At 64.9% G+C, this 11,326-nt stretch overlaps 1 protein-coding gene across 1 annotated transcript; it reads left to right on the top strand.

Annotated features, from left to right (window-relative positions):
• The first annotated feature begins 4,631 nt into the window (after positions 1-4,631).
• Positions 4,632-9,042, top strand: CBX4 (chromobox 4). The gene is made up of 5 exons (XM_090059616.1): positions 4,632-4,832; positions 4,923-4,966; positions 5,532-5,597; positions 5,937-6,003; positions 6,853-9,042. Exons 1-5 carry the CDS (start codon positions 4,764-4,766, stop codon positions 8,155-8,157), a joined length of 1,551 nt encoding a protein of 516 aa, XP_089915742.1. The 5' UTR covers positions 4,632-4,763; the 3' UTR covers positions 8,158-9,042.
• The last annotated feature ends 2,284 nt before the right edge of the window (positions 9,043-11,326 follow it).

The raw sequence follows: 11,326 nt of genomic DNA on the forward strand, positions 1-11,326 counted from the left end.
CGGGCCAGTACAGGCCGGCGGAGTAAACACGGTCGATCCCGCGAGCTCTGGTCGCCGAAGCGTTCAACCGATGCTTCAAACTCAAAATCCTCAGTGCTTTTAAAGGACGAATCTCCGCGGCGTGCACACAGTCCTGATGGCCCACGGAGCGACCGCCTTGGCACGCGGCAGCGCCTGGGCGGCCCGGTCCTGCAGCCAGGCCCCGCACCTACCGGGGTGCGTTGCAGGGTCCAGGCTGTGTTTGGGCTGCAGGGAAGTCCGCGCTTGCCATCAGCAGGGGCCAGGAAGGGCTGCCCCCCTTTCTTAAAAGCATCATGGACATTTGCTTTCTAAACCAGTGCTAGGCGCTGCTGGATACGTGGCGGGGCTTTGTGCTCTGTGGGCTGGTGGCAGCGCTTGCCACGTGGCCTTTCTTGTGGACCTTGGGTGTGATGTGAGCTGGACGTTCCCTGCTTGGCCCCTCTGCCTGAAGGCAGGCAAGCAGGACAAGGGAGACGAGAGGGGCAACAAGATGGGATTTGCTCTGCAAGGCCCGAGATGGGGGAGCAGAGTAAAGTGATCCTTCCAGCTCATTCCTGGCAGCAAGGCCAGGAGCCGGTTCTCTGCTTTCCCGAATCCTTTGGCACAAGCGCACGGGGCAGCCGAGGACGAGGCAGCGTGCTGCGGCCTGCCCTGCACCTGCGAAGCAGCGCGGGGAAACGGCGATCCATGAAAACCGGGGAACTCGTAGCCGCCTTCAGCTTGCTCTGGAGCCAGCCGCCGCCGCCCAGGCCTCTTGCGTCCTTCGAAGGGGTCGCGTGGCTCGTGTTGCTGGGGAAGCCTCAGCAGGTACGCCCGGCAAGCGGGAAAGCTCGTGCAGCATGTCCCGGGCAGACGGCCGGCTCCTGCCACCCCCTCCGTGCAGCCTCGGCCGAGTCGCTTCCTGGAGAAGAGCGTCTCCGAATGATCCTCGGCGGCCAGCACGCCGCGTCGGCGGAAGGGGTCGGGCGCGGCGCGGCGCAGGAGGCTTTCGGCTCGCGCCTGCTGGCTTCACGCTCCTCGTGACACGGAGGGAAGGAGAGTTCCCCCGTCCCCAGCCTCAACCCGGCACGGTGCCCCCGTCCGTCGCCGCTACCTGCTTGCCCCGCTCTGGCTCTGGAGAGCTCGGTGCACCTGGGGGGAGCTCCGCCGGGGCTTACGACCACAGGGAATTGGAGACCATGTCCCAGATCTGCTCTATCTGCCCTTTCCCGGATTTCTTTGCCAAGTGTTTAAGAGGATTAGAGACAGATGGCATCTTCTTGAGGAACGGCCCCCCACACACCCAGGCTAGGGGGGCCGGCAGAGGGAGGTGGCCCCCGGGAATGCGGATTACTCTCAGCTGAGTGTCCGAGACGCTCCTCCTCCGCCGGGCCGGGGGGCTCCCAGGCCAAGACTCTTCCTTCCCTGGGCTCTGTCTCCCGTGTTCTGCTCCCCTCCATCCCACGTCGGGGGTGGGAGCCTCCCTTCGGGGGACAGATCCCGGATTTGGCTGAGTCCCGTCCCCCCTTCCTGGCCCCTCGTGCACGCAGTCAGAGCTGCGCCAGGGCTGCACGTGACGGCAGGCTCCCCGTGCGTCGTCCTGTGGCCTGCGAAGGTGCCTCGTGCATGTCCCACGGGCGTCCCGTTCTTGGGGGTTTCCTGTGCAGCCAGGCCGAGAGGTTTCTGGCGGAGAAGCCCGTCCCAGGAGGAACTGGCCCCGTAACCCCCGAAGTTGCACCAGTTGACACTGGGGCAGTTTAAGGCTCCAGTTCCCCCATTGCAGGAAGCTGAGGCCACGTCCAAGCGCTGCTCTCGTCCAGCCCACCTCTTCCCCTGCAACGTCCCAGTGCTGCCGCCCCCGCGGGGCTCTGTGCGTGGCAGCAAAGGGGCTCCTCCGCCAGGGAGGCAACGCCGTCGGCAGCATCGTGTGCGCCGTGCGTCTCTGGTGGCTTCTTAAGGCCCGTGACTGGTGTGCACGAGTGCTCCCAGCATTGTTCCCACTGGTGAGCAGATCCTGGAGTGGAGGGAGCGGGCTCCGGCTGCGGTCGGGGGGAGGGCAGGGGCGACAGGTGCTGGACGAGCTCCGAGAGGGCGATGGGAGAATTGCGAAGCCCGAGCAGGGGCCGCAGGAGCGGGGCAGGGCTCTGAGGCACGGCCCAGCCAGGGGCATGCTGAGGGCATTCGAGCAAGCCCCTCCGTGGTGCTGCCCCGGCGACACTTTGGCCTTCCCGGGCCCCGGGGCAGTCCCTGGAAAAGCGGCCGACGTCCAGAGGGGCGAGCGAGGCTGACGGCCGACGCTTCGCAAGAGCTCTGAGATCCTGCAGCAGAAGGGAAGGGAGCAGCTACATGCGAATCCATTCCGGGCTAGTTTGCGGGCTGAGCGGTGGCATCTCGGCCCTGGGAGCTGCTGCGCTGAGGGCTCCTTTGGGTCACAGCAAATGGTTCCTGGGCACGCATCAGCCCCAGCGGCTGCTCCAGCACGAGCTCGCTCGCCGCCATCTTGCCGTGACGCTGCGTCACAGGAGCCGAGCTGGGATGGAGCCGGGAGGCAAAGGGGCAGCTTGTATTTAGCAGGAGACAATAATTGCAAGTCAGATTTGCTTGTTCAATACGGTATTGACAGGTTTGCCTTGGCAACCTGGAGCAGGGTTTCATTGTGTGCGTCTTACCTCATGGCATCCTATTGATTTTTTTTTTTAACCTACCTACTCATCCTTTCCTTGCTTCTCTCTCCAGCCTGGAGTGTGACCCCAGGAAAGGAGATCTCATCACCTGCATTTCAGGCTGGCCACAGCTCCAAAGGCAATTGCAAGCTGTGCTTGACAAAGGCAGCAGACGTGTACATGCAGAGCCAAACAGGCTTGGGCTCGAGACTTTCGTATGGGATGAGCAAGACCAAATGGGAGATGGACATGCCCCCACGCCTCTGAGAAGGGAGTCACACGGGGCACGCGCAGGGGCCAGGCCCAGCTGGTCCCCGTGGAGGCAGGAAGGGCGCCGTTTCTGGTTCCCTCTTGGTTTGGTTTTGTCTTCAACCTGCCGTGTCCCCAACAAGTCCCCGAGGCATCCTTAGCGTGTCTGCACACTGGTGACGTGCGCTGGGTGTCATCTTTGCGGGATTAGAGGATTATGGCATTGGGAAGGATCCCTGGTTTGAATTGCTAATAACATGACGACTAACGAGTGACACAAAAAATGACGGCATGTGTAATGAAGGGGGCCTGCAAGCCAAACGTTCGGCTGGTCTGCAGGAAGCACCCGCACGTGAGGCGCGTCCCGTGGAGAGACGACATCCAGCCCCAGGCGAGCTGCTTCCACCCAGGTCTTCTGGTTCTCCTAAAGCAAGAAGCTGATAAGTAATAAGAACGGGAAGGAGAAATCCAGACAGACATCTGCCGCCAGGTGGAAGGAAGGAACATGGCCAGGAAGTATGAGAGAGAAGTTGCCTTTGGTCCAATTCCTTAACACCTGCAGGAAATCCATCTGTCTCCAGCTATTCTTATCAATTCGTATTCCAGTGGCACCCAGAAACCTTCCCTGGGATCAGGACCTTGCTGTGCGGCGCAGACACGCGCGTGAAGCCAGCCCCCGACCCGGAGGGGCCGCGCGCTAGCTTCCAGCTCCGGAGGCGGCCTGGCGCGCCCCGAGGTGCACGCCGCCTTGCTGCACGGCGGAGGGGCCCCGGGGTCCGTGGGGTGGGCCAGGCACGGAGTAGCATCCGGCAGCGGGCACAAGCGGGTGGCTAACACACAAGATGTCCGGTATTAAATGCCTGGTAGCTCGGTGGGCGGCTCTCCCCTCTTTTAGCTCTGCAGACCTTTCGTCCACCTCTGCCCTGTTTCTGGCACCTGGTAAGAGGAGAGGACCCACGGGGGCAGCCAGCTCTCTTCCTTCGGGACATTTCACTGGCTCCCCTGCCTGTGGCATCAAATGAGGGAGCTACAAGGGGAAAAAAGATGCATCTGTTCACGGACCCTCCGCTATCTGAGCCGGGCAAGAGTACAAAATCACCCCCATTATCATGGTTACTGTCAAATCATGTGCAATCAGCCTCGCCACAGAAACCAGCCGAACATCCTGCAGAAACCCGTGGTGCGCGCGCTCCGGGGGCGTAGAAATGGGAGGGGGAGAGCGGCCGGGGCCGGGGCCGGGGCCGGGGGCTCGCTCTCGGCAAGGGAGCCCGCCGGCCCCCCCCCGCTAAGCTGTGGCAAATCCTCGCGGAGCGAGGCCGCCTGCCCCAGTTTCCGGCGGGGCTCCAGCCGCGCAGACGCCGCGCGTCCTCGAAGCATAGCCGGCTTTCCCTGCGCGCCGCGCAGCCCCCTCGTGTCGGGGGAGGGCGGGAGCCCCTCCCGGCCCCGGGGAAGCGCGCTGCAACGTCACGTTGCCCCACACCGGCGCGTGCGGGACCCGCGCGGGGGCGGCGCCGCCGCCGGCCGGGGCCCGGATCCCGCCCCCCCGGCCGCGTTTCAGCGGGGGCGGCGGGCGCGGGGCCAGGGCTCGGCGGCCCGCACGGCGCGGCGCGGGGAGCGCGAGCCCCGACGGCGCCGCCACCTGCCCGCCCGGCCCCGCCCCGCCCCGCGCCCGCCGCGGCCCCGCCCCGCGCCCCTTCCCCCTTGACGGGCAGCGCGGCGGGCGCGGAGGCTCCGCCCGCCTGACGTCTCCGGCCGGGATTTGCATGAGTTGCGGTGCAGCGGCGGCCGCGGCTCAGTGTCTGCCGGGCTGGAGGCGGGGAGCCGCGGGCCCAGCGCCGCCGCCCCGGAGCCATGGAGCTGCCGGCGGTGGGCGAGCACGTCTTCGCCGTGGAGAGCATCGAGAAGAAGCGGGTCCGCAAGGTGAGGGCGGGCGCGGGGCGGGCGCGGGGCCGCGGGCGGGCGGGCGGCGGGGGCCGGGGCCGCGGCTGACCCTTGTGCTCCCCCCCGCAGGGACGAGTCGAGTACCTGGTGAAATGGCGAGGCTGGTCGCCCAAGTGAGTACGGGCGGTGCAGCGGGCCCGGCCCCCGCCGCGGGCACCCGCCCCTGCCCGCCCCCCGGCCCGCCGCCCCGCGAGGTGCCCCCGCGCCGGGGGTCGGGGCCGGCGGGGCCGCGAGGCGGGACCGGGGGGGCCGGCGGCTGCAGGCGGGGACTGATGTGCAGCAGAAAATGGCTCCTTCCCCGCTTCCCTGCTCGGGAGCCAGGCTCCATATTGCAGAACCGAGCGGGGGGGCGGGGAGGGGAGGGGAGGGGAGCGGGGGAGGGGCGGCAGCCCCCCGAAGGGCCCGGGGCGGCAGCGGGCGGGCGCCGTGCCCCGCGCGCCGGGGGAGGCGGGAGCGGGAGCGGGGGGCGCTGCGCGGCACTGCCCCGCCGCGAGGCCCGGGCCGGGGGCGCGGGCGCGGGCGCCGCCCGGGCAGGGCCGAGGCAAGGGGCGGCGGCGGCCCCGGATTCCTCCGCAAGAATCTGCGCGGAGCGGCCGCCCCGCCGGATCGGGCCCGCCCCGCCCGCCTCGCCTCGCCTCGCCTCGCCTCGCCTCAGCGGCCCTTGCTCTCCCCCGCAAGATACAACACGTGGGAGCCGGAGGAAAACATCCTGGACCCGCGGCTGCTCATCGCCTTCCAGAACAGGTGAGCGCGGGGGCGGGGGCCGCAGCGCCGAGCACCGCGGCACTTGCGGGGCGTCACCGCCGCGCCCCGCCCCGCCCCGCCCCGCCCCTTCTTTTTGGCGCAAAAAAGTGTCACCTTGAGCCCCGCGCCCCGGCCCGGCCCGGCCCCCCCCGTGGGCAGCGGGGTGCGGGCTCCCCGCCGCCGCCTAATCGCCCATTCGCCATTAAGTAAACACGGCGCGGCTCCTCCCCCCCGCCCCCCCCCCGACGCGGTTGTGCGTGACTGCCCCCGCACCCCAACGAGCCCATCGCCCCTGCGCTGGCGCCCGCGCCCCGGCTACTGACGGGCATCTTCCTCCAGGGAGAGGCAGGAGCAGCTGATGGGATGCCGCAAGAGGGGGCCCAAGCCCAAGCCGCTGGTCGTGCAGGTGAATTCAGGCACTGACTGACTGACTTGTCTGGGGGGCCGGGAGGAGGTGGGGGGTCGTCTGTCGGGACCAGCCGAAACCGAGGAAGGCATCAAGAAATGGCCCTGCCTCTAAATGGCCCCTTAGCAAATAGGCGGATTTAAAAGCGCTTTATGCGTTTTGCTTTTTAATAAACTCCCGAGGTTGGTCCCGGCTCCCCGGGGAGGAGAGTTTCAGCTGGTTTCATCATGCTCCGCAGGAGCCGCGACCTGCGGATCCCCTGGCGCCGCTAAATGCCGGTGGCGGCCCCCCCCCCCTCCCTCCCGCGCGGCTCCTCGCGTCCCGCGCCCGCCGGCGCCCGGGGAGCTGGGGAAGGGTGAGGAGGAGCCCGAGGCCGGGGAAGCCCAGCCCCGCGGCTGCACAGGGATCTCCTTCCTGGCAGGCCTCGCCGCGGCCGCTCCAGCACGCGTCTGCGGGGGCCTCCGCGCTGCGACCGACTGAGCATGGCAGTGACGCACGGAGCCGAGGCCAGGCCTCGCTTTGCGGGGACGGCTCTGCGCGGATCGGGGCGTCGCCTCTCCCCTGCCCTCCCGCGCTTCCCCCGGAGCCGGTAGGGAGGGTTGATTGAAGGGTGCTTTTTATTGCCTCTGGTTAATCCCGGGCAATATACAGCCTGTGGGCTAGGAGCAGGCCCCTGGCTGTGTGTTAAGGCGCATCGCGTCCCTTAATGATGGCCATTAGGCAGGCGCGTGTTTTACAATGTGTGCTTAAGCTTACTGAATGGACGCCCGCAGAAGCGCCGGCCCCTTGCCTTTGTCTGCCCTCCCTCGACGGGCCCTGGCCAAACTCAGCCGCTGACTCTCGTTGCAGCTCCCCTCCTTCGCCCGGCGCTCCAACATCCTCTCGGGGCTGCAGGACCCTGCCGCGGACAACCGGCCCAAGCTGGACCTGAGCGCCTCCGGCAAGGGCCAGCAGCACCAGTACGAGCTCAACAGCAAGAAGCACCACCAGTACCAGCCCAACGGCAAGGAGAGCAGCGTGAAGCACCAGTCCCACAGCAAGGGGAAGTATTACTACCAGCTGAACAGCAAGAAGCACCACCACTACCAGCCCGACCCCAAGATGTACGAGCCCCACTTCCAGCCCAGCAGCAAGGAGCCGCCGAGCCAGGGCTGCTTGGACCACAGCAAAAGCCCCCTGGTTGCTCACCCGGATAAATGGGCTCACAGCCCCGCCAAGAGCCTGCTGAGCCCCGCCAAGAGCCTGTCCGCGGAGGGCAAGAACGGGGCCGAGAAGAACCTGTCCAGCGGCGCCGGGCCGCCTCCCCGGGACAGGGTGGCCAGCAACGGCATCGGGGGCAAGATGAAGATCGTCAAGAACAAGAACAAGAACGGGCGCATCGTCATCGTCATGAGCAAGTACATGGAGAACGGCATGCAGGCGGTCAAGATCAAGTCCGGGGAGCCGCCCAGGAAGCGGGCCTCGGAGGAGAGGACTTCCAAGAAGGGCGGGGAGGAGAAGCAGGAGGCCTGGAGGAAGCCCGGGGAGGGGCGGGTGGCAGGCGCGGAGCCCCCCAGCAGGGCCGAGGGCCCGCCGCCCGCGCAGCACGAGGAGGCCCTGAGGCAGACTCCGCCCTGCGAGCAGCCCCTGCAGCTCACCACCAAGCCCGACCTCGTGCCCTGGTCCCTGGACCCCAGCCGGGAGCACAGCCCTTCCCCCATGGGACTGAACCTCTCCGGCTCTGGCTCCGGCTCCGGCTCCGGCTCCAGGAAGCGCTGCCTCTCCGAGCCCCACGGGGACAGGGAGCCGGGCAAGAAGCGCCTCACCTCCCGGAGCATCAGCGCCCCCACCTGCCTGAGCCCCCCGGCGCCCGAGCCCCCCCCCTCGGCCGCCGCCCAGCCCGAGGTCATCCTGCTGGATTCGGACCTAGACGAGCCCATAGACTTGCGCTGCGTCAAGCCGCGGGGCGAGGGCGAGCTGGCCGTGGCGCAGGTGAAGCCGGAGGAGCCCCCGGTGTTGGAGGAGAAGCCGGGGGCCGAGGCCCCGCCGCAGCAGCGGGGAGAGGAGGAGGCCGAGCCCCTGCAGGAGTTCAAGCCCTTCTTTGGGAATATAATTATCACGGACGTGACCGCAAACTGCCTGACCGTGACCTTCAAGGAGTATGTGACGGTGTGAGGGGGGCCGGCTGCTCCCCGCAGGGAGGTACGCTGACGTTCCCGGGGCCGCCCGCTCCGCCATCCCCCTCCACGGTGTTGCCACTGGCCTGGAGCCCACCGCCCTGCCCTCCCTGCGCGGCGACCGCGGCGCTCCCTGCCCGGGCGCAGGGGAGGGCAGGGCACCGTGACTGCCCCTGCTATGCTGGGGGCGTCCTCTCCTGCTGCTCCGGCCCGGCGGTCCCGGGGCCGCGCCTGGATGAGGCCCGCCAGTTACTCAGAGTTGCATAGTATTATATTTTAACAGTGCTAACTTGTTGAGTGGTTCTTGCTCCCGTTTGTACGTGGTGTTCTTGAAATGTATTGTTCGAGCTGAAAGCTGGTCCCCCGGCCATGCTAATATATTTATTTGTAGGTATTTATATAATGAAATATAAAGCCTAGATTTATGGAGTCTCTAGATCACCTTATAAACTATATCAAACAAATATTTTCTGTTCTCCTTTTTAACCAGTCAGCATTTTAGTCTCATTCCTTTTCGCCCCCTTCATGAACTGCAGGACCATTCCCTGGTATATATTTTTTGATACTGTACACACGTGTTGTTTCTATGTGCAAAGTTCGTTATCTAAAGCTAAACAAGCTATTATAGAAACTGCTGCTACTAGAAATGTCTAAACCTATAAGCTTCCAATTATTAATTGCTTGAATGTAAATATTAAATGGAGATGTTGAAAGTGCATTTGATGTTCTGCAGCTAGCTTAGAGTGGATTGCAAAGACCAGCTGTTAGAAAGAAGGTGGAGCCTGAGCTGCCAGTAGCACTTCCTGCTCTAAGGGCTGTATCATGGAGGACGAAAATGTATCATGCAATCATTGCAAAGGACTATAAACCTTTACAAAAACGACTGGAAGTTGCAGTGCATTTGTTACCCGCTTGCAAACGGCACGCAAAAGGCTCGTGGATGCGGGCGTAACGGAAGGGTTGCGTTCCCCAGGGTGCGCGCCCTCCTCTTTAAAGAGTGAACGGAGACGGTTTTTCCCTGAACCTCTCCGAGGCGGGAGCGGTGCTGGCCAGGGGCGTGGGGGGCAGGCGAGTCGGATGATAAGCTCCTACTATGCCATTGCGATGTGCTGAGAGCAGGGCGCAGATAAGAGGCAGGCGTGTTCCCTCCGTGCTGATCTCACGTGTTTCGTTTAACCCCTCGGCTCAGAGGCCCACCTTCCCCTCCTGGCAGTTAGACAAAGACCCCGCACGGTCCGTAGCAAATAATGACGGATATCTTGCGTGAGGCCTGTCCCGTGGGAAGGCGGGCACGGGGCACCTTACGAGAACAACTCCGTTTAGGATGCTTCGGTGCTGGATGTTCTTGGACGTCGAGCCGTTGCGGTGGGCGAGACGAACGAGAGCGGCCCGTGGAGAGGGATATGTGATCAGATGCTTTAACCTGACTCCTGTCGCTTCTGTGCGCAGGGTTTTCCTCCCTTTGTGGATTTAAAAGGATGGTGCTAAGGCTGCAGGACTCTTTGGAGCTCCCTCTGCAACCAGGCTGCTCCTGAGCTGTGCACAGTAATTCTTTCGAGTCGGGTGATGTTTGGAGACCCACAGGCCAGTCTGTTCCACGCGTGGCTGGTGGACCTGCGGCAGCTTCCCTTCGAATGCTTCTGAAACGACGAACTAGCCACGTTCTTTGTACTCGGGGCGTGCGAAAGCTGCCCCCTCGATTAGCCTAGCTATAGCCGTGGCGTCTGGCCGGAGAAGGCCGATTCATCCGAGTGCTCGGGGAAAGCTTTTAGCTGCAATATTGTCATGCGAGTTGGATGTGTGTGCTGGCAGTGGCAGATTTAATTCACGGTGGGAAATGCATCTAGCAGTTGCCCCCCGCCTCCTGCACGGTCTCTAACCTGCCTGCTTTTGGCAACCTGCAGGGGCCGTCACGGGGGCTAGACGCTGGCTTTCCTGCGGAGGCTAATGGGGGTTGCACAATGGGAGGCATCTCCCAGGGGCCCGCCACGGCGCCCAGCTGCAAGTAGATGGGAATTGCTGCTTGTGCCCACGAGCCGCAGAACGCGAGGTGCTGCCCTAGCAGTGAAGTCAGGAGCCACCCCCTCTTCTCCGGACTTGCATTCCCGGCAAACTGAACCCCCGGCATCGGCTCATATTGCTGGAAGTGCAGACCCTTGCATTAAGCCGCTGTTGGGGGCTTGTCCGTACTTGGAAAATGACTGAAATGGCTGTTTCAGCCCCCGCCCGCCGGTGGAGGCTAACTCCAGAGTCAGAATGCCTTTGGAAAGGGGGCTGCCCCCTCCCGGTCTCGAGTGCCTTCCTCTGAATTAGCCCGTTTACGTCAGCATCGTTATTTCAGCAGTGTAGGCAAGTCCCTGGGCGACAATCAGGACGGACTCCTGGCCTTGCCCTGGTCTCCCTTCACGTGGGCCAAGCTCCCATCGTTGCTTGCGAGTAGCAGCCTGTACGTGGTGGGATTGGGCTTTTTGCCCCTTCTCGCAAAGCTGCGGTGTAAGACACGGCCCCGCATCTTAAGCCGCCTTTGAGTGCAGTGGATGTGGGGGTCCGTGCAGGGAGCGGCGTCCGACCCGTGCTGCAGATCGCCGGCCGTGGCGTCGGCGGCAAGCGTGGAAGAGGGCGGCAGGGCACGAAGCCGTGGGGCTGGGTTGTGAAGCGCCCCCGCTCCGGGCGCTCAGGCCTGAGCCGGGCTGAGCTTGCAGGGCTGCCAGGCTCACGATGGCCCGCTTCCCCTGCGACCAGAGCCCCGGCTCTCCTGCCCAGGCAAGCTCGCGACGGGCGCGTGAGCAGCGCCCCACCTCGGCGGCGGCCGTGGGCTTTGCGAGCGGGGAAGCGCGGCTCCTGAGCACGCCGGGGCCTCGCGGCTGCTTCGGGAGAGCTTCGTTTCTGTTTCAAAGCCCGGCGTGTTTCGATACCTCTGGAGCTGGGTGCCAGGACGCCTGTGTCTTCTAGGCTGACCGGCTCCTAGTACCTCCTAGAGTGGGTTTTAAACGGCCTGTGACCTCCTGCGTCTGAACCCCGCCCCACGCGCTCGGCGAGCAGCAGCTGGCAGCATCCTGCTTCCCCTGCGGTCCGAAACGCAGCTCGGCTTGAATGCGGCTGGTGGCTTTGAGCGTTAGGGCGCACTAAAGCCAGTTTCCTTTCCAAAGTTGGGTTGCGTCACGGTG

The sequence above is a fragment of the Crocodylus siamensis genome, chromosome 8 (genome assembly GCF_052110815.1).
Source record: "Crocodylus siamensis isolate JL-2025a chromosome 8, ASM5211081v1, whole genome shotgun sequence".
Classification (NCBI taxonomy): Eukaryota; Metazoa; Chordata; order Crocodylia; family Crocodylidae; genus Crocodylus; species Crocodylus siamensis.

Excerpts from the sequence above, each read along its gene's own strand:
- CBX4 (XM_090059616.1), top strand. The coding sequence starts at position 4,764 with ATGGAGCTGCCGGCGGTGGGCGAGCACGTCTTCGCCGTGGAGAGCATC. Across the intron at positions 5,598-5,936 it reads CTCATCGCCTTCCAGAACAG|GGAGAGGCAGGAGCAGCTGA; the intron begins GTGAGCGCGGGG and ends ATCTTCCTCCAG. Across the intron at positions 6,004-6,852 it reads CCAAGCCGCTGGTCGTGCAG|CTCCCCTCCTTCGCCCGGCG; the intron begins GTGAATTCAGGC and ends CTCTCGTTGCAG.